General features: G+C 45.1%; 1 protein-coding gene across 3 annotated transcripts in view; it reads right to left on the minus strand.

Annotated features, from left to right (window-relative positions):
• Pdpk1 (3-phosphoinositide dependent protein kinase 1) overlaps positions 1–27,597 on the minus strand; it is a 70,000-nt gene that overhangs the window by 17,198 nt on the left and 25,205 nt on the right. For all 3 annotated transcript variants that reach the window (XR_007342631.1, XR_007342632.1, XM_015490871.2), the window contains exons 2-10: positions 25,176–25,439; positions 21,125–21,167; positions 20,730–20,867; positions 14,460–14,604; positions 13,742–13,839; positions 9,380–9,455; positions 4,664–4,732; positions 4,310–4,406; positions 3,183–3,356 (exon numbers count right to left, since the gene is read on the minus strand). Coding sequence is in view for 1 of the 3 variants with exons in the window: in XM_015490871.2 (XP_015346357.2) it covers positions 3,183–3,356; positions 4,310–4,406; positions 4,664–4,732; positions 9,380–9,455; positions 13,742–13,839; positions 14,460–14,604; positions 20,730–20,867; positions 21,125–21,167; positions 25,176–25,439 (1,104 nt within the window). In the remaining 2 variants the exon portion in view is untranslated. The remainder of the gene's footprint in view (positions 1–3,182; positions 3,357–4,309; positions 4,407–4,663; positions 4,733–9,379; positions 9,456–13,741; positions 13,840–14,459; positions 14,605–20,729; positions 20,868–21,124; positions 21,168–25,175; positions 25,440–27,597) is intronic.

Genomic DNA, 27,597 nt, shown 5'->3' on the forward strand with positions numbered 1-27,597 from the left:
GGCTGCACCCTCCAGGCAAAGAACTTAATACCCAGGCATACTCCTCTTTTGGCCCAGTGTTCTTGAGTCAGTACTACATATTTTGATTTGACTCACCATGTCTTCAATTAAAAAAAAAAAAAAAAAACTATTCTTTTTATCTCAGTGAAGAGTAATTAACTTGGTATAAACAAAGTTATCTGTTATTCTAAGAAACATATAAACCAGTATTGACAGAAAACAGCTATTCACAAATGATCCACATGGGCAGAGCTGTGCATCAGCTTACTTCTGAAGCCACCCCAGCTTTAGGCCCCACACCTGACTCCTGCCTTCTACCCCACAGAGGATACCTCCTGCCCTCTGCAGGCCCTACACCCAGCCTCCTCACATGCTACCCAGTAGACTTTCCTGAAAGCACCTGCTCACACAGCCCTGCAGCAGTCACAGCCTCTCCTTGCTGTCTCCAGAATTGATGTAGTCTGGTACAGTCTCGGTTTCTTAAGAACTCCCTAACTCAAGGATGCCTATGCATGAAGTTTACAGAGGTAACCACAAATCCCCCATCTGGGGGGCATAAGAGCCTTTGGAGCCAGCAAAGTGGCTACTACCATTTTCTCCATTTCTGACAGAGAAACCAAGGCTCAAAAACTGGCCCTAGGATGCTGCTGGCAAAAACTGAATTTAGTACCAATGTAGCACTGACTCTCCTGTGTCTCAGAGATGCCATGACCACAACACACTGGGCCATTCTTGCTTTGGAGCTCCCACACATTATCCCATGGCCAGTTCCAGAAGCACTATGCTAGTCTCCACGCCTCCTCTCAGTAGCCCAGCTTAGGGCCAGGGCCAGGGCCAAGGTGAGTCCCAGGCAGGACACATGGGAAAGGGGATTCCTGGGTGGGAGTAAGGTGCTGCCAATGGGCACCATGGAACATCCAACTCTGCTGACCCTTGTGGATCCTTCTTCGCAAGAGCCCAGCCTTGGCTAGGTTCACTCCAATGTTACAGAGACCAGCAAAAAATGTCACCATCAGCAAGCTGCAGGGAATCAGTATGCCTGCCGTCCTTGTACCGACTCCAGAGTGGACACTGAACTCTTAGGTGAAGGAGTTCTATCCACAGGGAGAGAGCATCTCCAGAGTGGACTTCCCTATGCCAACACTCCCTCTGCTAAGCCTTTTCCTAGGCTCACTAGTTGTCCAAAGGTGAGCTTTGGCATGGGGAGCTCTCGCCCAGGTGCTTCCCAAGGTCTTAGTGGGACAGCTAAGCAGTGGTCACCTAAAAAAAGAGGCTTATGACGCTCAGAGCTAGAGTTTATAGTGGCAGCCAAAGCTTGTGATCAAAAATTCAGTATCTACAGCATCACATATACAGATCTGCAGAGATACTCAGGGTGTGAAGTGCACTCATGCATGATGCTCATCATACCCTGCGTGAAGAGAAGCTCCTGGGTATTGAGACTAGAGACACAAGAGCCTATATGATTCCTTCAGAGTGTGGCTGGTCCCTGAGAATAACAGGAAAAGGGCACAGAGCCCATGGGCTGAAAATTGCCTACCAGTCCCAAGTGAGACTTCTAAAGGTATGACAGGCTCAGCTGGGAAAGCTCCTGCTGACCCTGACCCTAGGGGGCAGCATCTGGCCAGCATGTAGGGAAGCAGGCAAGAGACTCTGAACTCCTGGGGCTGAGGTTTCTGGAGCTTATAGAGTGGAGGCTATGGATGGCTGTGGGAAGCAGATACATAGATGCTCTTGAGTCTTGCTAAAGTCTGGGTACAAAGGGTATTTTAGGACAAAAGGATGGATGTGCTTTACAGGAAGGGGACATAGGGAACCCTTGATGTGTTGCCAGGCAAGGTGGCACACAACCTGTAATCCCAGTGACTTGGAAGGCAGAGGCAGGAGGATCACAAATTCGAGGCCAGTCTCAGCAACTTAGTGGGATCCTCAGCAAGTTAGGGAGACCCTATCTCAAAAATTAAAAGAACTGGGTAGATGTAGCTCAGTGGTATAGCACTCTTGAACTGAACACGTGATCTCTATGGGATGAAACCAGTAGTGACTGTAATTTAGCTTTGGAAGACTTTTAGATATGAGCTAGAACTCCTCAGTCAACTGAAGCAGAACCCTATGAACTTACTCTAACTGGTTAGAATAAGCCATGATGATAGAATCAAACAAGAAAAATGAACTGTCAATCATAATAAACTTTTATAATACTAATTTTTATTTATTTATTTATTTTTGTGTGGTAGTACTAGAGATTGAACCCAGGGGTGTTTTACCACTGAGCTACATCCCCCAGCCCTTTTTATTTTTTGAGATGGAGTCTCTCTAAGTTCCTCAGACTAGCCTTGAACTTGTGGTCCTCCTGCCTCAGCCTCCTGAGTAGCTGGGATTACAGACATGTGCCACCACACCTAGGAGATAGTGAATTTTTAAATCAAACTTAAATGTTGAGGGGTAACAATGGAAGATGATAAGAGGAGCTTGGATAAAAAAGACTGAAGGCTGGAGGTGGGCATACCATAGCTCCTTATACCTTTCTGCCCTTTTTTGCATGTTTCCCATTTTCCAGGATAAAAAGTTTTAAGAATAAGTGTACTTAAGATCCTGTGTGTGTGGTTAAGCCTTGGGAGACAAGGAGCTTCAAAACCAGTGACAGAGATGTTCATAGAGCCAGGTGATGTACCCTCATAACTGGCTCCAGTTCCTGCTGAGCATCAAGCTGCAGTGACCAGAGTCCACCCTCCATGTACATTCCTGCGAGTTCAAAGAGCAGCACTCTAAGCTTTTTTTGGAAAGATAAGCAATATTCCTGAACATCTTAGACACAATTATAATGGCACTACAATAATGAGCCACCAGGAGACCCAGTGCCAGGAGCTCAGGGATGCCTCCAGGGCACTGCTTCCCAACCCAGGACTGGGTTCCAGACTCACTCCTGAGGGAAAACTCCCCAGACTTTTCACAGCTGAAGATATGAGAGAAAGGAATTAGCCCACCCAGGCCTCATGGCAGCGAAGCATTTTACCACCGATAGGTTTACAATACTGGCTCATACTTCAGCCACTAATCACACAAATCAGTGTCCTGTAGCATGTGGGCACGGACCCTGAGTGCACAGAGGAGCCATGTTCACATAGCATGACAAGCACAACTCTTCTCTGCCCAGGCTATCCCAACAGGGGTCAGCTTACATTGCCATAGCAGTCCTCGTCGTCCTCTGACATGGCTGGCAAGTAAGCTGTGAGCTTCGGAGGTGTCTGCTGGTGCAGATTCTCCCATGTGATGGACTCAAAGAATGGATGAGCTTTGAGAGGTTCATACCCTTCCATCTCTTCACAGCCTAATCGCTTTGTGGCATCTAAAACCTTAAATGACAGTCAAGACAAGTTACTGCCTGAGTCAAAATGTAATTTTTGACCAATTTTTTTTTTTTTTTTTTTGAGCAATTCTTTCTGATTCTCAGTCACTCCTAGAAAGAGCAGAGGCAACACGGTCCACCTCAAGGCCTGCCCACTCCTTCTGTGGGGCTGTAGGGGTGGTTGAGGCCTCTCTGGGTTCCTGCCTCACTTGAGGGGCTCTGCCCAAAGACTCCCACAGGTGAAAATGAATCTCCATTTCAAAACACAGTGGCAGCAGCAAAGTACCTTTTTCAAGTTTGCAGTTAAAAGTCTTAAAATAAGAAAAAAAATGACCCAATTGGCTCTAATAACAGAGCAATCAGCCTGGATAACAAGTGGGGACACTAGGGAGGGGATGTGCCCCCAGGACCTCAAGGGGTACTAGGAAAGGAGACAGAGCAGAAAGCAAAGAAGAGCTGACCCTGCTCCCCTAAAATCAAGAGAGGGAGGAAGCTCAGAGTCCAAAGCAACCAGGGCCAGGTCACTTTCAGTTTCTGGAATATAAATTGATTTACCTTTCCTAATTAAATCTGTATCTCTGTTTCATCACCTGGGTTTATCTTTAAAATCTTCATGTAGTTTACTCTAAAGTTGACATCAGCAGATGACACTTAAGTAGGATTTACAACCATCTGCCACCATAATAACTCTAGTTGCTCTAAGAGCAGTAACTTAAAATGCTATGTGATATTGAGCACATTCAAAATGATAACAGTAATTAACCTGTCTTATTAAAGTCAGGAATCAGACATTTGGAAATTGAAGGGGGCTTATAATGAGATGAGATAAAGACACAATTCTATTTAGAATCCATCAACCCTGGATGTATCTTTCCAATGACACAGGATTACAGGGTCAGAGGATACAATGGGTGGTAGTGTAATGGGATCCCCCATCAAGAGAACATTCAGAATACTTACCAAGAGTTTTTCTACAAGGTCTCTTGCCTTAGGGAAGAATTTTTCTGGGAAGTCATATTCCAACTTAATGATCTTCTGAAATATAAGATATTCATTTCTGTGGGCGGGGGGGAAAAAGCAGTCATTTGGACAGGACTTTTGTTTACACCTCCAGTGCTGAATGACCTTTCCTAGAATGATTCAGGGTTGCCCTTATCTCAAAAGACCACCCACAAGCCACCAAGCCCTGTGCACTTATAAGTCACGGTGGAAATTCCTTCCCAGCTGGGTATGGCCCCTGTTACTGCACCCCTTCCACTCTGTCAGGCAATTGGGTGTACTGTGATGGGTTCAGAAGCCTGGGAGTCTCCTTACCCGGCTCGGAATGGTGGGAGTCCTGCCACAAGCTGGTATATTATGCATCCAAGAGCCCAAAGATCTGAACTTTAAGGTAGGGAGAAGACAAAGAAAAATGGCATTGGTATAATTTAAATGATGAGCACAGTTCACTTTCCACTTCTTCCATGCCACACCAGTTTCGGCCACCAGGTACTCCTGTCTCTTGGGACCAGGTATGTGTGAGATACGAACTGCCCTTCTGGGGAGCTTCCCCAGGGCCATGGGCCCAAAGGCTAGCAAGTGCCACCAGCTGGGTTCAGCTGCCCTTGAAGCTTTGCCACCTCCACCAGGGGTTCACAACTTCTCCATCCACCCTAAGAGACAGCAGAGTTCACTGCCAATGTCACACCATGCCAGGCTACTGCAATCAGGCTGCAGCAGTAAGAGAGTGAAGATGGATGGTCACATGGCTTCCAGGGATGACACCAGGAACAGTCTGACAGAAGCAAACTCCTTTCAGTGCTGAGGAGCAGGCTGAAGGAGCTGGCCTCACCACTGCAGGTGGTACACTTGAGACTAACCCATTTGAGCTCACATCAGAACAGGTGTGAATGTCGCATGCCACAGAGTCAAGAGGCTCATCCACAGGATACTCATAAAGGAGACTCTGCCCTTCCTTTCTCGTACTCTGCTGTAAAAAGCCCTGCCCTTCCTTTATAAACATTTGGATTACCCATTTTCAAGGGAAAACAGCACAGTTCTAAATGTCTCTAAATTGTTTCCAGAATGTCCCCAGCTGTCAAAGATCTTAAGACTGCTGTTCATCTGCCCTCATAGCATTCCAAGTCTGTCTGGCTCTCCCACCCACTCTCAGTGTACTGTGATGGCTTTACAGTATTTATTCCAAGTCCTGCCTTCCATTCCCAGCTCCCTGCAAGACTGGGTATGCACAGGGCTCACAGGCTGCTGACAGTGGCCTGGCATTCTGAAAGATGACATCATAGGACATGGGTGAAAACCACTGCTCTAGACAGTAGGCCAGCCAGAGTGACCAAGCCTGGGTGAAGGCTCTGTTCTCACCCCAGCATCACCAGCACAGCAGGCCAGGACACTTAGGTTGGTTTTAAAAATAAGAAATGTGAGTCATAACAGGGTAAAGAGCATTTAAAATATTAATTTACATTGAACTCAGTAACTAGTTTACATTTGGTTTTCTTTAGTGTTTAGTTAAAATAGAGAGTGACGTAAGAAAAAACAGGGAGTCAAGCACATGCCCTTCAATGTGCAAACAGAGGGGCAGGGCAGTCAAACCTGTAGCCTCTCTGAATCCTCTCTGGATTGTGGGAATTCATACAAAAATGGCTCTGGGGCAGCTTCTTCCTCCTCTGTGAATTATCTCAATGTTTTGCTTTTTGTTCTGTTTTCTTTTTGTTTTTTTCCTCTTTCTTTACCTATTTCAATGTTTTATCATGAGCTTGTATTTTAGAAATTTATATGTCTTTTTAATACAATAATAGAAGGGAACCAGTAGAAGTGGTGCATGCCTGTAATCCTAGATGCACAGGAGGCTGAAGCAAGAGGATGGCAAGTTCAAGGCCAGCCTGGGCAACTTATCAAGACCGTATTTGAAAATTTTAAAAAATTTTAAAAGGGCTGTGGATGTAGCTTAGTGACAGAGCACCCCAGAGTTCGATCCCCAGCACCCCTCCATACAAAATAATAAAAGGGGGGGACCCAGTATAATGGTTGTGGAAAGCGTTATATACCAAGAAGTCCTTAAATGTTCACTGTGGCTTTGTCTTTCCCACCAGATGAATGACAGGGCACCCCCCTGAGTCAGAGCCCTGGTACCTTCCTCATACCCAGAGGGGGCCCAGCAGCACATAGCAGACACACCAGCACCACCTCAAGCATCCAGCAGCAAAGGGACAGTTTGATGAACTATGATAAACTCATGCAACAGAAAATTACACAACTAGTAAAGAGGCTGGCAGATAATCTTAATGACATGGGAACTGTTCATCACAGAATCATGAGGATCAGGATTTATACTGGCCATGCAATGACTCCATTTGTATCAAACTACATTAACACATTTAATGTAGACACGAAAAATATACCAAGTTATTATCTGCAAGTGGGCTTGCAGACTTCTTCTTCTTCTTCTTTTTTTTTCTTTTTGCAATACTGTGGCTTGAACCCAGGGCCTCCCACATTCAAGGCAAGTGCTCTAACACTGAGCAACTAACCCTAACCCTAACCCTAACCTTTCTACTTTGAGACAGGATCTCACTAATTTGTCTTAATTGGTCTCAAACTTACAATCTCCCTACCTCAGCTTCTTGAGTAGCTGGGATGATAGGAAAGTGCCAACACACTCATCTGGAGAATCATTTTCTGAGAATTTTTAACAATTAGTAGGACCTTCCCCCTTTATTGGTATTGGCAATTGAACCCAGGGTGCTCTACCATTGAGCTACATCCCCAGTGCTTTCTACTTTTTATTACAAGACAGGGTCTCACTAAATTGCTGAGACTGGCCTCAAACTTGCAATATTCTTGCTTCAGCCTCCTGAGTTTCTGGGATTATAGGCATGCACCATCGCACATGGCTAGGAATCTCCTTTCAAATATGAAAAGAATTCTCAATTATTTTTAACCCATTTGTCCCACTGTCCCAGATGTTAACACCTATAAAAACAAATACAGGCCGGGCATGGTGATGCACACCTATAATCCCAGTGGCTGAGAGGCTGAGGCAGGAGGATCCCAAGTTCAAGGCCAACCTCAGCAATATAGCAAGAGGGTCAGCACCTTACAAGATCTGGTCTCAAAATAAAAGAATAAAGGGCTGGGATTGTAGCTCAGTGGTAGAGCACTTGCCTAGCATGTGTGAGGCACTGGGTTCAATTCTTAGGACTGCATACAAATAAATAAAATAAAAGTCTGTCAACCACTAAAAAATATTTAAAAATAAATTTAAAAATAAAAAGGATTGGGGGATGTAGCTTTGTAATAAAGTGCCCCTGGATTCAATGCCTAATACCAAAAAAAATAAAAATAAAAAAAAATAACACCCAAAACTTAAATATAGTACGTAACATAAATTTATATAACAGTATAATTATATAACACAACAATGATAGTAATATTAATAGACATCAGCTCATATTAATGTAATAATATATACACTCTAGATTATAATTTCCAACCAATCTATTTTAATACAACTGTCAATTTCATTGAAATACACAGAGAATTGAGATTTAACAGGTAAAGGAATATCCCAAGATTTAGAAAGTTAAAAGCAAAAGAAATACACAGTGATGTCTCCCTTAAAACCCTGTTCCCTGCCCCAGTCATTTCTTGTCTATCCCCACACAGAGAACATGAGCTACACACACAAACATGCATGTATGTCCCTGCTTCACGCAGAGTGGTCTAGGTGCTTGCACCCATCAGTGCTGACGAGCTTGTCACCCAGAGCAGAACTGATAGCAAGGAAAGCCAATTCTCAGACAATGATATAACACACTTGGAAGTCAGGAGGCCACACCTACCACCTCACACTGTGCACCCTGGCTGATGCATCCTCTGCACTATAAGAGGCTGAGCAGCATCCCTGGCCTTCACCTATTGCAGGTCAAAAGCACTCTACACCCCTGTTTTGACAACCCAAACTGTCTTCAGACAGGGCCAAATGTCCCCAGGGGCAGAATCACTCCCACTGGGCAGCTCTGTCTGGCCCTTGTTCAGAATTCAAAATCTCATGACTGAATGAGAAAAACCAAAATAGAGAAGCCCATTACAACTGAGATGCTCAAGTTTAATTTTTCAGAGCACCTTCCATGCATCCATTATGTGTGTGCCATGGCACTACCCTTGAGTTTTCAAAACTTCCAAGCTTAGAAACCGAGGGGCTTAATCAGAATCACTCATTCATTCTCACAGGGGCAGCCCCTTGTTACCTGTCAGAGTAGGACACTGACTGTCCGCAGGAGACTGTGTGACAATGGACCCAGTAGCTGAGCCAAATCAGACACTAAAGCAGAGCTTGACTGGTCCAGGGAGAGGAGAGCCCAGCTACATCTTCATTCCACAGAGCTGTTGCCTAGAACTGCTCTCCAAACCTGAGCACAGAATCTAGTGCTACCTCTCTCAGTCTTCCAAGACAGCACTTCAACTCTTCCCTATTCCAGGCCATCAGCTGCTGATCAACTGCTCTGCAGACTGATCCTCCTGCCCTCTTACAAACAGAACCCATTCCTGGACCAGCAAAAGCTCTTCTAGTATTCATGACTGAGAGCACCACCAAGGCCCAGCTGCATCCTGCAAAAACCCTCACTGCTGTGACCACTGTGCCTGTACCAGGACTGGTTGTACCTAGCTGCAAACCTCCACTTCCCATGGTTCCTGGGCCTCTGCCCACCTCTGCAGACTCTGTGACACTAAACAGTGCACAGCTGCCACAGCCTTATAGCACAGCAACAGTACTTTGCCACTGAGCAGTTTCCTAAAGGAACAAGAGCAAATAACTAACCAAAGATCAACAACTAACCCTGAAATATGAAATATAATGATAAAGGAGCATACATGTGTATCAAAGAAAAGCAAAATGTTATGATTTTTTTCAAAGTAAGCTTGACTATATAAAGGCCACCAAAGTTCCTCTTTCAAATATTAATTTCTCATGAAGAAACCTAGTAGCTACCATAGAGAGAAGAGAAACATGATTAGATAAAAGCATATTACCTCTTACAAGCCGACTTCTCTGTGAGCAGCTCTGGAGAAACATACTGCGCTGTTCCTACAAATGAGTTGGCCCTGGCTGAGGAGAGAGAAAGAAAAGGTTATATCTGGAGCTGTAATCCCCTGCCCACCAACAACTACACAGCTGGTGCATTCCCCAAGATATCATAGTACAAACACAGCAGAGAGGAGCTTGCTGTCAGCTCAGTGAGGGTCACCTGGAGCAAACTGAGCTCTCTCAGGAGCCAGACTCTTTATGCCCCACCCAAAAATGCCTGCTGGACCCCAGAACACTGTGCAATCCTCCCTGGCAACTCCCACCTGATATGATATATGACTGTAAAAAGCATTCATGACGCACACTCATCATCCTGTCACTGCAGCAGGGCAGCATGAGAACAGGGGCCCTGTCTGTTGTGTTCACTGTTGGACGTGCAGCACCTAAACATACACGGATGCACAGTAGCCACAACAAACGGCTGTAGGCCAGAGACCACCCTCTTCTCAGTCACCAACAGCTCGGGCATACAGGGGCTCCAAGGCCAGTAAGACTGAAAGCCTCCATTCCAGAAACTCTCCACATTTGGCTACCTTCAGTTCTAGATTACTTGAGGTTCATCCATAGGTCACAGGATTGGTACGCAGACCCTCTGGACCCATTCATCATCAGAGACCCCAGGGTTTTAGGACCATGGGGACTCATCAGTCATAGTACAGACAGACAAAGCAGCACCACAGCTGGGGCCCAGCTGCCTGTACACAAGGAACTGGCAGGTCTGGTTCACTCACTGCAGTTGCTACCACCTGTCCTGCTTGCAAACCAGTTCTAAGCCATCCCTCCCACCCTATGCGGCCAGGCTGAGGAAGGCCCACAGCTTCTCTGTAGGAACCCAGCTTAGTTCGTCCTTCAGTCATATAAATGGTCCTTTCAGTAAACGGTTTTCTGAAGTCTTCTTGGCTGCATTTGTGTCCTGCCAGGACCCTGAAAGATACTATTCAAGGACACCAAGGAGGCCCAAGAGGAAAGAAAACCAAACCAAGAGTCAAAAACAAAAGAGTCCACTCAACCATGTAGTGAACCCAAGAAATGTAAATTAAAACACAATAGTTTTTTTTAATATTTATTTTTTAGTTGTAGTTGGACACAATACCTTTGTTTTATTTATTTTTTTATGTGGTGCTGAGGATCGAACCCAGGGCCTTGCACTGCTAGGTGAGCACTCTACTGCTGAGCCACAACCACAGCCCCAAATTAAAACACAATAGTTTAGACCAAAAGGAAGTCTAGTAGCGTACAGGAAGGAGAATGGGAGAGAAGAGGGAGGACAGGAGGGAAAAGGTGGGGGGGGGATCATGAACTGAAACTGAATTTCGCGCTGTATGAGTTTGTCAGGATAAACCCAACTACTATAAAGCTCTAAAAAAAAAAAAAAAAAGTGTCGGGCACAGTGGTGCACACCTGGAATCCCAGCAGCTCTGGAGGCTGAGGCAGCTGGATCACAAGTTCAAAAGCCAGCCTTAGCAAAACCGAGGCACAAAGCAACTCAGTGAGACCCTATCTCTAAAAAATAATAGGGCTGGTGATGTGACTCAGTGGTTAAGTGCCCCTGAGTTCAGTACCTCCCTCCCAAAACAAACAAACAAACAAAAAGCAAAACAAAACAAAAACACCACAATAGCATATCAAGTTGGCAAACAGGAAAAAAAAAAAAAAAGAATGAAATGCATGGCATTAACAAGGATCTGAGGGAACATGCAGGACTGTTAGTGGGACTCCAATGGTACAACTTACAAGGGGCCATTTTTCAGTAAGCATCAATCCATAAAGGAACAGGCCCATACTGAAAGACCAAAGCAAACTCTATCAAGACAGACAGAGCTATGCTGGGTGGGAGGATGGGCATACTTTGGTAATGCTGGGAAATCCATTTGAAGGCAACCATTTCTGTCCCTAGGCAGGCAGTCCTGCCCACGCTAGAATAATAACAAGACCAAGGCAGTCATGTGAGGTCCACAGCATAGCATAAAGACAAATGGCAGCTGGCCAGGGGATCTGAAGGATGGCCAACCACAGGTGGGGATGTGGGGCCACTGCAGTGATTAAAACCTCCCTATCCATCCCCTCTAACTTCCCTGCCCACAATCGCTGACCCCCCCTCTCCTTCCTATTTGCTGAATGCAGCCTTTGCACCTGGCTGAATACCAGAAAGACCTTAATAGGTCAGAACTTGGGTTTCCAGAAACAAACTCCCAGTCTGAACTTCCAAGACACGCAAACTCTTCCAAGGCTTTTGTAAAGAGGGCAAAGTCCAGGAACCGATGAGCTGCTTACTCCAAGTGGATTAAGCTGTCTTCACCAGGATGTATCTAAAGGATCCTCAGGTAAGGGCAAAACTAGAATCCCTCATCAATCCCACATGCCCTTTTCAATTGCCCTGCTCCACTGCCCATCATCTGCCCTCACAAACACAGGGCATAGCCTCTGTCTAGGAGGAGAGTGCAAGATGCCCACAGCTAGGGAACCTGGGTGACCCTGCTCCCACCAACACCTTATTCTAGAAGATTTCAAGATGTTTTGGGGGGCGCTGGGGATGTGGCTCAAGTGGTAGCGCGCTCGCCTGGCATGCGTGCAGCCCGGGTTCGATCCTCAGCACCACATACAAACAAAGATGTTGTGTCCGCCGAAAACTAAAAAATAAATATTAAAAAAATTCTCTCTTTCTCTCTCTTTCTTAAAAAAAAAAAAAAAAGATGTTTTAGGGGAACTAACTATGCATGAAAGTAAAAAGAAGCCAGTACAGGAATAAATTCTGATTGTGAACTACTCCAAAGAGAAGTTACTAAAATGAATCAGATATTTGTCCCTTTTCCTCTAAGAAGGAAACAACCCTGCCACCTCCTCTGCATATACAAGCAACTGTCCTGGGTTATACAACACCATAAGGACTTCTAGCAGAAAACCTTTCTAGAAGAAAAGGTTTATTTCACTAATTCACAAATGCACTTAAATTTTTATATATTTTTAAGTGGCTGTAGGGCACAAGCCCTGGCTAAACTATCAGATTCTGAAGAAAATCTACAAAAAGGAAGATGCACAGAGCACAGCCCAGGTACGGCTCCCATAGCTGATGGGGGGCCAAAGATGTCCCAGTCCTGCTGCCCAAGATATACCATGGACTCGTATCATGCAGGAAGAGTCAGCACAGGCAGGACAAGGAGCTGACAGATCCCTGCACAAAAACCTGGCAGACATTTGGTTCAACTTTGTAGTGGACAATGTGTTTGGTTTTTTGTTTTGTTTTGTTTTTTGGTACTGAACCCAGGGACACTTAACCACTGAGCCATATCCCTAGCCCCTTTTTATATTAGGGACGGTCTCGTTGAGATGCTTAGGGCCTTGCTAAATTGCTGAGGCTGGCTTTGAATTTGTAATTCTCTTGAGCTGCTGGGATTATAGATATGCGCCACTGCGCCCAGCTAGACAATGCTTGTAGCTATGAGGTTAAATCAAGTACATGAAAACAGAATTACCAGCCAGTAATATGATTACTATTAACAAGTCCAACAGATCCAGGTTTAGGAGCTTTCAGAAGCACCAGGGGAATAGACTATCATCTAAGACACTGGAGTCAATAAGCATCTCTTCCTTGACTGGTAGGTTTGCTTTTATCCCCCCAGGGCAGTGCTTTAGGACTGACAGAGATATTCCCAATCCAGGAGGAGGCCAAACAACTCAAAAACTACAAAGCGGTTAAAGGGCAGACAGAACCTGGACAAGAACCCTCCATATAAACAGCACCCAGAAAGACACAGACTCTAGCACGGGAAGCCTGCGCTGCATGGGGGAACAGGCTGGCTCCTCCTAGTAGCACCCTGCAGACAGAACTGGTCAGGAAGCTGGGTATAATCCACTCTAGCTCCCATGAACTAGCTGGCTGCTGGTGGAGAGGCCAGAACCATCACCACCCCCCTATTCAACAAGAGTAGCAGCACTGGAGATGCTTATGTTGGAGTCTTACTTCCACCAGCACACTGGTGCTCCAAGCCTGTGGCCAGCACATTCATCCCCCAGCACTTTCCTCCAATGTCTTTCTCTCACAGGGAGCCCAAGCACAGAAGGAGAGGCCAGGCAGCTCTGCAAAAACTCATGGGAGGATGGGCCACAGGACACTCACAAGAACAGAGCCTCCTTTCCTACACCTTCTAGACTGGACATGCTGCCTGGTGCCCTACAGTGGGACCCCAAGAAAGGCACCATGAGTCTCTGCAGTAATGCTAAAGACCACACAATGCTACACATTTCTCAGAAGTTGCTTTCAGTTTTAAGCACAGAGCTAAGCTCTGCTGGAAACCAAACTCACACACCTTGTTTGCTCTCTGGGGTTAAAACTTTTGCTGTTCCAAAATCTGTGATCTGGATGTGCATGTCTTCATTTAACAAAATGTTTTCTGGTTTAAGGTCCCTGTAAAAGTAGATATTTATATTTGAGATGAAATACAACAGCAGCATTATTACATACTTTATCTTTTGATGACAACAACGCAGTGATGATGTGATGAATACTTACCATCTTTACGGATTAAAGCAAAAATACAAGCCCCTAAGTCCACACCAAATAAATATCAACTGCATACAATAAGGTCATTGTAATTATATCACTTCATAATACCATCTATCATTTTAATAAATGTTTTACTACAGTATAATCTATCATTTTTAACTCAGAAAGAGCTTATGGATACTTCCAATTTGGAAAAAGAGATCAGAAATAAGTATACACAAAAGCTACAACTGATAAAATAAAAGCACTAGTCAAGATGGTACAAGTTACTGCCTAGGCAGGAAGACACCTGGCCACTGTGATCTGGTGACTGAAGGAAGACACTCAACATGCATATTCCTCTGACTTCAACCTTTTCTCACCTGGCACCTATATCCCACCCACCACAACATAAACCCACGCTGATCTTAGAGGCCTGGGATGGTCTGGGCATCAGCAGTAGCTTGTAGGCCAAATGGCTGCTGGCCCAATCATTACACTGACCATCCCACACATATCACCCTAGGTGGCCATCAGGTTACCTGTGAATGATGCCCTTGCCATGCAAATACTCTAGAGCAGACACAATCTCAGCTGTGTAAAATCGGGTACAAGTCTCATCAAATGAACCGATTTTGCGGATATATTTAAGCAGTTCTCCATTTTTGGCATAACTAAGGCCAAAATCTGAATATTGTACAGTTAAGGAAGATTGGTAGAAAATTTGTTGTTTTAAAACTAACCTTAACAGCCCAGTAGGAACATGTTTTATTAAATGCAAACTGAAGCTACCTGTGACCCAAGACAGTCACCCTTTTTTGAGTCAGATCCAGGCCAGCTCCAAGACCAGGCACCAGCCTTGGGGCTTCTAAGAACACAATGACACAGTTCCTGGAAAAACAGACAACACGACTCATCCCAGACTGCCCTTCTGGACATGGTCCCCAGAAGTGTCTGTAGACATATGAAAGGGAACCACTACAGATGGCTGTCATGCCTACAGACCCTGGCCAGGGCACCAATGCATGTGTGGCTTCAGGTGAAAACAGAACAGCTCTGGAAGACAGGTCCTGACCAAGAACCCTGCTTAAACGCACAGAGCTCCAAGTGTCATGCCAATTGTCCTGCATGTGGTTCTACTTCCATGAACAAGTGACATGCATTGTAAAAGAAGAGCCATTGGGATTACAGGCATGTACCACCATGACCAGCACTGTATAAATTTCTCAATTCATTTGATTTATTTGTGAGGCACCCACTGGGGAGACACAAGGGACAGTCAGCCTACTCTCAGCACCCCGCACCGAGACATGTTCCATCTGAATTCTCCTTCTGAGGGAAAGGAAGGCTGACAAGAACAGCTCCCATATAACTGTTTCCCCTGGAAGCACTGGACATTTGTGCCTCATACTAGAAATCTCTAGGTGCTTCACCTCCATGGCAGTCCAGAACAGAGAGACCCAATGTTTACTACCTTAAGCAGTGGCTACTGGAGACCCAATGTTTACTACTGTAAGGGTGGCTTGTGTTCATGGTGCCAGGCCAGCCTTCTTGGTCTGGTTTCTGTCTGCCAAGGCATGGTCAACTCCTATCAATGAAGGAGGGAAAACACCACAACCAATGCCACCCCTGTCAGGCCCATCTCTGATCACTCACACCTCCCCAATGGGACAAGTTTTCACAAAACCTAAAACAAAAAGCAAGTATACCTCATTATACTGGAGAATGCAGAGGGTCTCCACCAGGGCCCCCTCACCTCACCCTGCCTGCCCCCAACAAGGGAGGCTGGGGCCATGGAACTGCTAGTTCTGACTCCACCTGGGCTGCCCATAAGACTACTAGTTAGGAGCCCAGGTGTGAGACAGCCTCAGTCACATCCTGAGGAAGCAATTTCTTGCCTCTTCCAGCTTCATAGCTTTGACTTTTATCCAACCTCTCACTGGTTCCTGTTTTCTGCATAAAGGACATGCCTCTGCTAAGCATGGGGGGAGAGGTGATCAGCAGGTCTGAACACAGCAGGTGCCCAGGATTACTACTCAGGCTGCTAGTTCTCCATAGTCACATGCCTTCCTCATCCCAAGGTGCTCTATCAGAATCCTAAGCACATTCTCCACCCTCTAGGCCAGGGCAGTTAGGGGTAGGCAGAGGTGGCAGATCTCTCTCAAACATACCCAGTAAGCCCAACACCTGCGATTTGCAGAGCAGGAACCTGGATTAGAGATCAAGCAACTGACTCAAGATCACAAAGCAAAAGGAGAGGGACCAAAGTTCAGCCCTGAGCCCAGAGGCAGTGTTCTTGACTCCTCTCTGCAAGTGGGGCATCACAAGGGCAAACAGGTGTTAATCAGCCTTCACAGGAACTGGAGGAAGATAAGACTCCTCCAGCCTTCAACTATGCATGAAGAGGAAGGCCCCTCACTGCTCAGACTTGAGTCAAGGCAGAAATGCTCTGGGGGTGGAGGGCTTTCTGCTTGGCCAGGCGATTATGCTTGCTCTCCTGGTGGCCTACACTGCATCTGGTAAAGAACCACAGCAGGCCCTGAATGGACCCACTTGCCTGTTTCCAGGCTGTAGCAAGGCGTCCACAGGCTCTGTCTACCCTCATACTGTCCTGAGGATAGGTGGACTCACTCTGAAGTCACTGCAGGTAGTGACAAGAAAATGCACTTAATCAACCACTCCCCTCTCCCACTGGAGATTACAGTTAAAGAGAGATGGTGTCACATCTAGGCACTTATTCATGGAGACAAAGTTTCATTTTCTTTTCAACACAATGTATACCAGGGATGCTGAGTGAAGCAGAAGTCCCTGAGTCTTATCCTTGTGGGAGGTGAGTGAGACCTCATGACCTTCTGGGGTTTTGGAATTTGTCTTTATTTTTGTGGTCCTGGGTCTAAATGAATTTATCTTAATCATCAAGAATAATATGTGCAGGGCTGGAATTGTGGCTCAGTGGTAGATCACTTGCCTTGCAAGTGTGAGGCACTGGGTTCATAAAAACAAATAAAAGCATTGAGTCCATATACAACTAAAAAAAAAATAAAAAAAAAAAAAAAAAAAAGAATACTATGTGCATAAGCTCATGCCCATAATCCCAGCAGCTCAGGAGACTGAGGCAAGAGAATTGTAAGTTTAAGGCCAGCCTTAGAAACTTAGCAGGCCCTAAACAGCTTAGTGAGAGCCTGTCTCAAAAAATAAAAAGGAATAGGGATGTGGCTCAATGGTAAAGTGACCTGGAGTCCTCTCCACCTGCACTGCTCTAGCCAGACCCATCTGAAAACCAGATAGCAAAAGCATTCTCATTTGGATTCAGAGCTGGTCCCATCAGCCATGACACTAGGAGGAGATGAAGTCAAGTGATTATTGTTCTGTTCAAGCTGTCTATGGTTTGGATATGGTTTTGATGTCCCTCAAGGGTACCTGTAATTGAGACTTGGTTGCTAGAGTAGCAATCCTGGAAGGTAGTGAAAATGGAGCTGTGTTAGAGACTCAGGTCACTGAACGTGAAGCAATTCCTGGGAAGTTCTCAAGAGAGGGTTTTCATAAAGGAGCAAACCCTGCTACATCCACTGTCTCTACTTTCTGACTTGAGATTTGCTCCTTTCTCTGTACCTACTCTGCCATTCACCATCCACCACATGGCTACAGCATGCACTAGGACTTTCTCCAAACAAGCTAAACAAACTGCTTCTCTTCAAAAAGCTGGCCGCCTCAGGCATTTCGTGGTGGTAATGCAAAGCTGACAGAACAAAGACTCCCAGCCAATAGGACACATCGTGCAGCAGGCTTGCAGGAAGCCAAGGCCTTGGACCTCTGGTTATCTGGTAGCTAGAAACCCTCAAAGAGGCGTGAATTCACACTGGGTCCCAGGGGACACGAGGGAGGGACCAAGGCAGCCTCAGAGGTGATAAAGATAGAGACATGAACAACGTGATGAGGCGGCTAATGAATGTCACATAAGCAGCAGAGGTGGGGACCATAAATGATACTGGGAGACAGCAGGCTCTACCCTACATGCCACTATTCAATCAGAGCTAAAACCACCACCAAAAAAGGCCTCTCCAGGCCACAGGTCTGCCACTACCAGACCACTAAAGTGATACTAAGGGAAAACCACCAGGAAGAGCCCACTTGAGTATTTTATCTCCACTTGCCTCACCGCTCAGTCTTGAACACTGCCCTAAGAAGCGTCCACCCAATAGCCAATAACTTGTATAAATGCAAATCCTGGTCAGGCCCAGGCCCAGGCCCATGTATTTGACTGCTGGGCAGCAGCTGGCTGAGCAACTATCACCCTACTGGAACAAATCTGATCCTGTAGCCTCCAGGTCTCCAGGCTCCTTATTAACTGGCAACAACTTATCACAGTCTCCTCCTTCTTTGGGTGCCAGCTAGCCCACTCTGGATCTGCACATCATCCTGGGTGAGCCTCCAGAGCTCTGATGACAGCCACCCAACAGCCCACTCAGTCCTTGAAGAGCAAGCACCAGCATATGTGTCATATGCCAACACAGTATCTGCCCCCAGCCTAGTCTCTCCTGGCTAAGTAATAGCACTATATACTCTGAGGGCAAATACCAGAAATCACCTGACTCCACTTTCTCCTGCCCAGCCCCCAACTGCCTCTAGCTCCCATTCCTCAGTATGGACTATGAGGGGGCAGAGTTGGGGCAAACCCTGTGTTCCCCAGCACAAATAGGACAAAATCCAAAATTGGTGCCAGGTCATCATGGTTCACAGAACTGACCCACTTCCACCCACAGACTGCCTATTCCTCAGATTCACATTCTCTCCTGCCCTTGCAAGTCCACTGAACTTAGAGAGGCCCACATTTCCAGATACCTGCACATTGCGGCCTTTCTACTTTCTGTAGCTCATCCTGCTACCTGGACATCTGTGACAGTGTGATACTCTCCAACTCCTTCTCTGAAAGGGAGACCACCAGGACAGAGCCTTTTCCTTGTTTACCAGCACATCCCCATCTCCCTAAGCACAACAAACACTTCTAAAAGAACAAGCAAATTCAGGCAGCAGTAGAAGGAGCCAAAGATGGTATTAAAAGTGGGAACAGGGCCAAAGCATGGTGGCACACACCTATAATCCCAGGAAGCCTCCTTAGGGAGGCTAAGGAAGGAAGATCACAAGTCCAACCCAGACAACTTAGTGAGACCCTGCCTCAAAACAAAATTTTAAAGGGGCTGGCTCTGAGCTCCCCTCTATTCAGTTCCCAGTATGACAAAAAATAATTTTTTTTAAAAAATGGAGCAGGGGGGCTGGAGTTGTGGCTCAAATGGTAGAGTACTCACCTAGCACACAGGAGGCACTGGGTTTGATCCTTAGCACTGCATAAAAATAAAATAAAGATATTGTATCCACCTAAAAAACTAAAAAATAAATATTAAAAAAAAGTGGAGCAGGGGTTTAGGAGTGTGGCTTAATGTAGAGCATGTCTTTTTTTATATATTTATTTTTTGGTTGTAGTTGGACACAATACCTTTATTTTATTTTATTTTTTTTATAATTTTAATATTTATTTTTTAGTATTTGGCGGACACAACATCTTTGTTTGTATGTGGTGCTGAGGATCGAACCCGGGCCGCACGCATGCCAGGCGAACGCGCTACCGCTTGAGCCACATCCCCAGCCCCCTTTATTTGTTTTTATGTGGTGCTGAGGGGATCGAACCCAGGGCCTCATGTTTGCTAGGTGCGAGCGCACTACCACTAAGCTACAACACCAGCCCTAGAGCATGTCTTAATATGCACGAGGCTCTGGATAGGATCTCTAGCACTACACCAAAAAATAAAGTAGGAACAAAATACACCAAAGTTTTAACAGAAGAATTGGTGTTCATGGTACAGAAAGAGATGGAATAGAGAGAAACCAGGTACCTCACCCAGGTAAAATAGGGAGGCCAAGCCCTCAGAGGCTTGGACCAGCTTTGAGGGTGCCAAGGAGAGGGGTGGGGCCCACTAGAAAGAGAAGAGCACCTTTTGGGAGCAAGGAAAACCCACCTGCCTGGCTCACAAGTGTAGCCTGCCCCCAAGATCCATAGACCTGCCTCCCTGATTCCTAAACGAAAGTTTGAAAAGAGTAAAGAAAGGGCTCCCAAAGTTCAGGGAATTAAGGACAAGAGAAAATGGACAAAATGAAGACCTACTGGAGAAGTAGGACTATCCTAGAGAGCAAAGGCACTAAAGAAAGCTGAGGGACTGAAAGCCCAAGGGAGAACTACACTCAGGACATGAGGAAGATGATTCAAGATCCTGTGGGTCACTCCCTGCACTTCTCAAATACCCAGAAAAGATGTCCTTTCCAAACAAATTCCATAGCCCAGGAGTCAAGGAGGCAGGCAGACACCAACAGACACTCCAGGAGCCCAAGGATATTCAAGATCACCCCTCCTCTCTTGTCCTCTGCTTTATTTGAGCACGGGATTTGATATCTAACAGATACTGCACAGATGCTTGTTAGAAGGGAGTACCTTTGCATTGATATCTAGCAACCCAGCAGCCAGGATTAAAATAACCAACAATCTATTAGGTAGAATGTTTACCAATAAAACCCTCAAAACTCTTTGATGGCTTCCTCAGCAGACAACCCAGCAGGGAGCCTCAGCCGTGTTTGGCACTACCTACTGCCTCCAGGAATATTGGCCACCCAAGAGGTCCCATAGCAACAGGAGTGGGGAGCCACACTGTACCCTTTCCTTTTGGGGGAAGGGGTTACTCATGAGAAAAAAGGGGCTGTGATTCCACAATGAGAGGGATAACTGGTATGATTTCAGATAGTGCTAACCACAAAAAGGATACACAGCTTTTCATCATCCTGAAATGTGAAGTAAAGCTTAACGAAGAAGGGGTGATCCAGGCGTGACATCACATCTCGCTCTCTGGTTACATATGGGACCTTGTTCTCTTTTATAATATGACGCTTCTCCAGAATTTTAACTTAAGGTAAGAGAGAAGTAAGTTACTACAATTAGAAAAGGTGAAAATAGTAAATACACAATTCATAAAGATAACTGGTACAAATTATAGTTTTCCCAAAATTACCCACACCAGCTTCATGGTCTCTAAGACCAACAATGTTCTAGATCCTGAAATCAGCAGAAAAACCTCGGGCCCTGCCACCCAGACTGCCATGTGCATGGATGCTGCACTGTCCCCAAGTCCCAGATACATAGCTCACTGGAATTAGTACTTACTAGCATATTCTCTGGAGGTAGCCAGTTCTCGGGCCAAGACAACCTGGTTTGGGGAAAAAAAAGGGGAAAAGAGAAGGAAAAGAACACACACTGTAATAACCAGGAGACAGTCTGAAGAGACACGGACTTCCTCATCCCACTCGAGGTTTGAAATTACATAAATCCTTTGGATTCTGTACTAACAAACAAAAGTACAAAGCCACTGCTAAGGTAAATGTGTTTTAACAGTTAAGAAAAAACATATAAATCTCTCCACTGTTTTCAGAAGGCTCAGCTGCTACTGGTCCTCATAGTGCCATGAAAGTATAAATTCAAGAACCTTATAGGAAAGTATAGTGGCACAAGCCTATATCCCAGCGGCTCAAAAGGCCGAGGCAGGAGGATCACAAATCCAAAACCAGCCTCAGCAACTCAGTGAGGCCCTAAGACACTTAGTGAGACCCTGTCTCTAAATAAAATACAAGAAAGGACTGGGGATGTGGCTTGTTGCTTAAGTGCCCCTGGGTTCAATCCCAGGTATCAAAAAAAAAGAACCTTGTAGCTGGGCACACCGGTGCACACCTGTAATCTCTAGCTACTAAGGAGGCTGAGGCAAGAGAATCACAAGCAAGTTAACTTAGTGAAACCCCATCACAAAATAAATTTTTTAAAAATTTCAGTGGTAGAGCCCTTGTCTAGCAAGCACCAGACCCAGACCCTGGGTTCAATACCCAATACTGACAGCAGTTGGGGGGGACAACCTCATAGACTAACATATCCAAATACCACAAGTGGGTCCTTGGAATTTCTTCAAAAAATAACTTTAAGAACACGCCCTTAAAAAAAAAAAAAAAAGATGACGCCCTTCCATGGCTGGTGCTATAGTTCAGTAGCAAAGTGCTTTCCTAGCATGTGTGAGGCATTGGGTTCAACCCTCAGCACCACATAAAATATTATGTGTCCATCTAAAACTAAAAAAAAAATTTAAAAAAGAACATATCCTTCCGGTATATGTATAATGCAAAAAGATGCCCTAAACTTAGATTTTAAAATAATTGCTAATAATTTCTACCACATATTTCATCAGATGATGCAAATATGATCACAGCTATAAAGGGCACAGGGAAGTAAACCAGCACAGGAGTAAGCTACCTTCTCAGGACACCCTCACACTGCCACCTCAGAAGCACAACTGACCCTGTGGTTCAAACTCCACTTCAGGGGCAAAGTGCCCAGTGTGGCATCCCCAAGTGTGGATGTGGAAAGACTGAATAAACCCTGGCCACACTTGAGGCACCAAAGTGGAAGTAGCTGATGGGCCCAAGGTTTGGCCAGAGCTTGCCAAGACAGCTTTGCCACAGTAGATCCCACCACAGCCTATGGGTGCAAATGTGCCTAAGACCTCTGAAGAGCAACAGCCTGAGGAACAGAGAGCAGATGAAACTAGTCCCTATAAAATTCCTGGGCCTGATGGGAGGATGAGGTCCACTCAATCCCTCATTGTGAGTCAAATCCCATGACAGGATGCCTGACAGAACTCCTCAGGCGTGGTCCTGGAAAAGCACTTTGAGACGCCTGGCCATTATTGTGAACAAGATCGGGTTATATGCACTCAGGTGGAAAGATCTCAAAAATCTTTCCTAAGGAATGTGCTGTGTATGGATGGTTTTCAGTCACTGAAGCTGAAGGAAGCGGCCAAGGCAGAACATTCTTCTCTGGGTTATGCATTTATACAATGTCACATTCCTTCACAAAAGCATGTGCTAGATTCATAAATAGGAAAGGGAAAGAACTATTAGAGAGTACTGCTATTTAGTAGAATCCTCTCTAAGACCATATTTATGTAATCTTTCTGGTTGTCTAAAGTTAGCAATTTATTAACAGGTTTCCACAGGAAAGGAGGGGGTCCTTTTCCAGAGATTCAGGTGCAACATATCCCTTCACATTACCCAGGGTGATGGCAGGCTGCCCCAGATGTTGTAGTATCCTCAGGACCTCTTCCCTCTCTTGCACTAACACCAGGCTCTGCCAACTCAAGATCCTGGTACAACCTTGTAATTGTGCCTCTCCCCTGGAAATCTAAATTTAAGTGGTCTCTATTTCAGGAATTGTGAGAAAGAAGGGAGGGTAACACCAATTTGAGACTCAGGGCTACAGATTCTAAACAGTGGGAGAAGGAGCCCCTGGCTCACAGCACTTTCCCAGGCACCTTGTGGCTAGGTCCAAAACTGCACAGGGTAAGGGGAATGATGATTGCATCACCCAGAAAGGGTGACACCTACTCCACAATCCCTAATCCAGGGACACAAGCAATGCCACAAGTAAATCCTCCCTCCCAGTTGAGACAAATGTAAAAATATCAAACTGAGAGGAGAATTTTGGATACTCTAAGTAGTGAGAACAAAAAATTGGGGTTGTACTACTGCCCAGGGTTATCTAGGCAGTTTCCTCTCTCTTAAACGGTAGTTAAGTACAGAACAACTGGAACTATCTTCATAGTTGAGGGCTTTTTCACGAAGGCACAATCCTTTTATAAACAATATTATTCGTAAAAGTTGCTATTAGAAATCTAAGTTACGAGTGTAAGGGGAAAACAAGGCACAGTGACGCACATCTGCCATCCCAGTGACTCAGGAGATGTAGTCAGGAGGATCACAAGTTCAAGTCTAGCCTGAGCAACTTAGTGAGACCCAGTCTCAAGGAAAAAAAATAAAAAGGGCTGGGGATAGAGCTCAGTGGTAAAGCACCCCCAGGTTCAATATCCAGTATCGTAAAAATATACAAATAGTTAATTTTTTTAAAGGGCTAGGAATATAGCTCAATGGTAAAGCTCACTGGGTTCAATCCCCAATACCAAAAAAAAAGAAAAAAAAGTAGAAGGGCAGCAAAAGTTAACATTAAGTAAAACAAAATGACAAGATATTAAGAATGCAGTGAGCTATATTCCATGTTCTTTGTATTTTAGAATCATTCATAAATGTAAAACAGAGAAGGAAAAAACAACAAATTCCACAATTCCACATATGGTTTCTTCACAAGGCTGGCAAGAAAGACTGGTTATTCAGAACTCTCTCAGGGTGAGGTGCTTCCAGGGCCATCCTGAAGCGCCCATCTGAAACTGAAGGCCAGTGTAGAAGTCGCATTTGTGGAGGCACTTTTGAACTGAGATTGTATACCCACAGCCAGGACTTCTGAGCTGTCACAACCCTGCACAGCACTCCCCCCCACAAATGCCTCCTGGATCCCACCTCAGCAACCTGGCTGCTACCATCAGCCTTTGTTTCTTTGCTTTCTCTTAAAGTAAAGAGAAAAACCCAAGTCAGGTAAATCTGTGACAATGTTACTGTGGTTCTATAACAATGTTACTGTTTATTAAAAAAAAAAAAGAAAGAAAGAAAGAACAAAAATCTAATTTATTTTATTTTAATTTTTTTTTATATTTATTGTTTAGTTTTCGGCGGACACCACATCTTTATTTTATATGTGGTGCTGAGGATCGAACCCAACGCTGCGTGCATGACAGGTGAGCGCACTACTCCTTGAGCCACATCCCCAGCCCACCAAAAATCTAATTTATATATTAAAATAAACAAAAATCAAGAGACTTTTTTTTTTTTAAAGGATTAATTGTTGGGCTGGGGCTGTAGCTCAGTGGCAAAGTGCTCTACCACTGAGCTACAATCCCAGCAAGAGATGTTTTGAAATGGGTCTCACTATGTTGCCTAGGCTGGTCTCAAACTCTGAGGCTCCAGCAATCCTCCTGTCTCACATCTCCTAGGTGCTGGAACTACATAAGTATGCCATCACGCCCACCAAGAGATGCTTTATAAAGTTTTCATCTACAAAATCAGGTTTAGACATTCTAGACACACTCCTGGTGGTCTGCTGTGGAAGCCAGTCTAGAAGACTCCAGTGGCCTTTTTAGCGGGAGACAGACACTAGGAAGAAGCCTGGGAGCACTTCCCAGGAAGAATGCTACCTGCATTCAGGTGGCCTAGCTCTTAGTTTCACAACAGTTGGCCTTCCCAAGAGAAATATGGTAATTTAACAAGCAACAGCAGAACATACTCACTGTTGAAAAAGAGCCCTCGCCAAGAATTTTCCCAAACTTGAAGTCTTCAGGCCGTTTCTTGCGTGGCTGTGGTGGCTGGGCAGTGTGCTGCAGGGGGTTAGTGCTTGGCCGGGACTCAGCTGTAGTGCTGTCCATGGTGGGGCCCTGCCTGCTGCTACTGCTAGGAATGCCAGGAGCGGAGCCGGACTCAGTCTGGGTCCTCACCATTGATGGAGACGGGCAGGCACATAATACCACACTGGACTGAATGGGAACAGCGTCATACTGTGGACACAGAGGAGAAAGGTAAGACAAATGGTTCACTGTCCAGCACACATGGACTGAAGTCTGACCTTCTTCAGTCCTCTGGGGCTGCTATCCTCTCCCCTGCTCACACCAGCCACCACTCCTCAATTCTCTCTCAGTGCTGCATGAGTCTCCAACCAAATCTCTAAGGCCAAACTAAGGCAACCAAAGACAGCACTGTGAATTTTAATTATGGGGGATGAGCAGATAAGAGCAGTGATTAACTGTGTTTACAATACACAGAGACACCCAATGCTGGCAAGACTATGATAGAGCAAGCACATTCATATTCATACTGCAGCTGGCACCAAAAACCAGTGGGGCTGTTAAAATTATTTTGGAAAGCAATTAGGCAAATGTCAACAAAACAACAACAAAACAGTTGTCAATGAGACACTGAAACATGAAAGCCTCAGGGGGAACACAGTTAAAAATGGAAGTGGGCACTGAGAAAATCAGATAAGTGTTTAAAGTTAAATCTGCAGTATGTGAAAATGGCACTCATGCTTAGAAAAGCCCCTTCCCCCGCTCTGCCCCTCATGTTCTCACAATGATGACACAGGCCCACTTATTACTAGACTGTGATATAAAATACAAAATGAACTTGGAACACCCAGGTGCAGGTCTTCATACTCCTGCCCACTAAAGAACCTAGGAGGGCACCTTACTTGTTTCAATGTGCTTCTAAAATCCATGCTGCATCTGAAAATCAAAGTCTCCCCAACCGTCCCCATAGGATAGAAGGACAGGACAGCAGCCTGCCAGGTTGTCACTGGCCAACACATGGCCCTTTCAAACACTAAAAACAAACTGATCAGAATAACCTGAAACTGACCATGGGTGGTGGACTATACCTATAATCCAAGCAACTGGGGAGGCTGAGGCAGGAGGATTACAAGTTCAAGGCCAGGCTCAGCAACTTATTGAGACCCTATCTTAAAATAAAAATTAAAAAGGATGTAGCTCAGTGGTAGAGCAGTCATGTGCAAGGCCCTAGGTCAGTACCCAGCACCAGCCCCCTGGAAAAAGGCTGAAGACAACTGAATGCTCAATTTTCATAATTCAAATAAAAAAGGGAGTGTGGACACACAGCTATTTCTTAAACTGTTTGCACATCTGTTTATAAGGACAGACAAGGATTTTTCTCTTTCCATATAAACAGGGAATGATGTACAGAGAAGCAGCAGCCAGGGCTCCAGAAAGGTAGTAAACATTCCAAACACAGGAAAGAAAAGTGGGGGAGAGGGATTGGGGATATTGAAATGCAATCAAATTCCATTCCTGTATGAGTTTGTCAGGATGAACCCAATTACTAACGTATAATTAATGTAAACAAAACAAAACAAAACAAAAAAGACAAGAAACACAGGTGGACCCACGATAATCAAGAGTGAGCCACAAGACAACAGTTCAGCCACCAAAAGCAAGAAAAGGTGCTCAGTCAACCCACACCTATAATCCTAGCCACTCAGGAGGTTGAGACAGGAGGATCAGGAGTTCAAAGTCAGCTTCAGCAACAGTGAGGTGCTAAGCAACTCAGTGAGACCCTGTCTCTAAATAAAATACAAAATAGGGCTGGGGATGTGGCTCAGTGTTGAGTGCCCTTGAGTTCAATCCCTGATACCTAACCCCCCAACCAAAAAAAAAAGAGAAGAGGTACACATCTTGATACCATGAAATGCACAAAAAAGACAAACAAATTTATTAATACAACTAATAAAAGTAGCCTCAATTTAGATGTCCAAGAGGATGCATTGTTTCCTTAAAACCCAAAAAGTGTGCTGGGCACAGTGGCTCATGCCTGTAATATCACCAGCTTGGAAGGCTGAGGCAGGATTGCAAGTTCAAAGTCAGCCTCAGCAACTCAGCAAGATCCTGTTTTATAATAAAAAATAGAAACGCCTAGGGGTTTGTCTCAGTGGTTAAGAGCCCATGGGTTCAATCCCTGGTACTAAGAAAAAAAAAAGTTCATCTATAATTCCAGCCACTCAGGAGACCAAGGCAGGAAGATCACAAGGTAAATGCCAGTTCTGGCAACTTAGTGAGATCCTGTCTCAATATAAAAAATAAATAATATATAAAGGCCGTTAGAATGGATGCTCACAAGAAAGCCCTGCCCTCAAAGGGGGAAGTGTGT

This window comes from Marmota marmota, unplaced genomic scaffold (genome assembly GCF_001458135.2).
Source record: "Marmota marmota marmota unplaced genomic scaffold, marMar, whole genome shotgun sequence".
NCBI classification, from domain to species: Eukaryota; Metazoa; Chordata; class Mammalia; order Rodentia; family Sciuridae; genus Marmota; species Marmota marmota.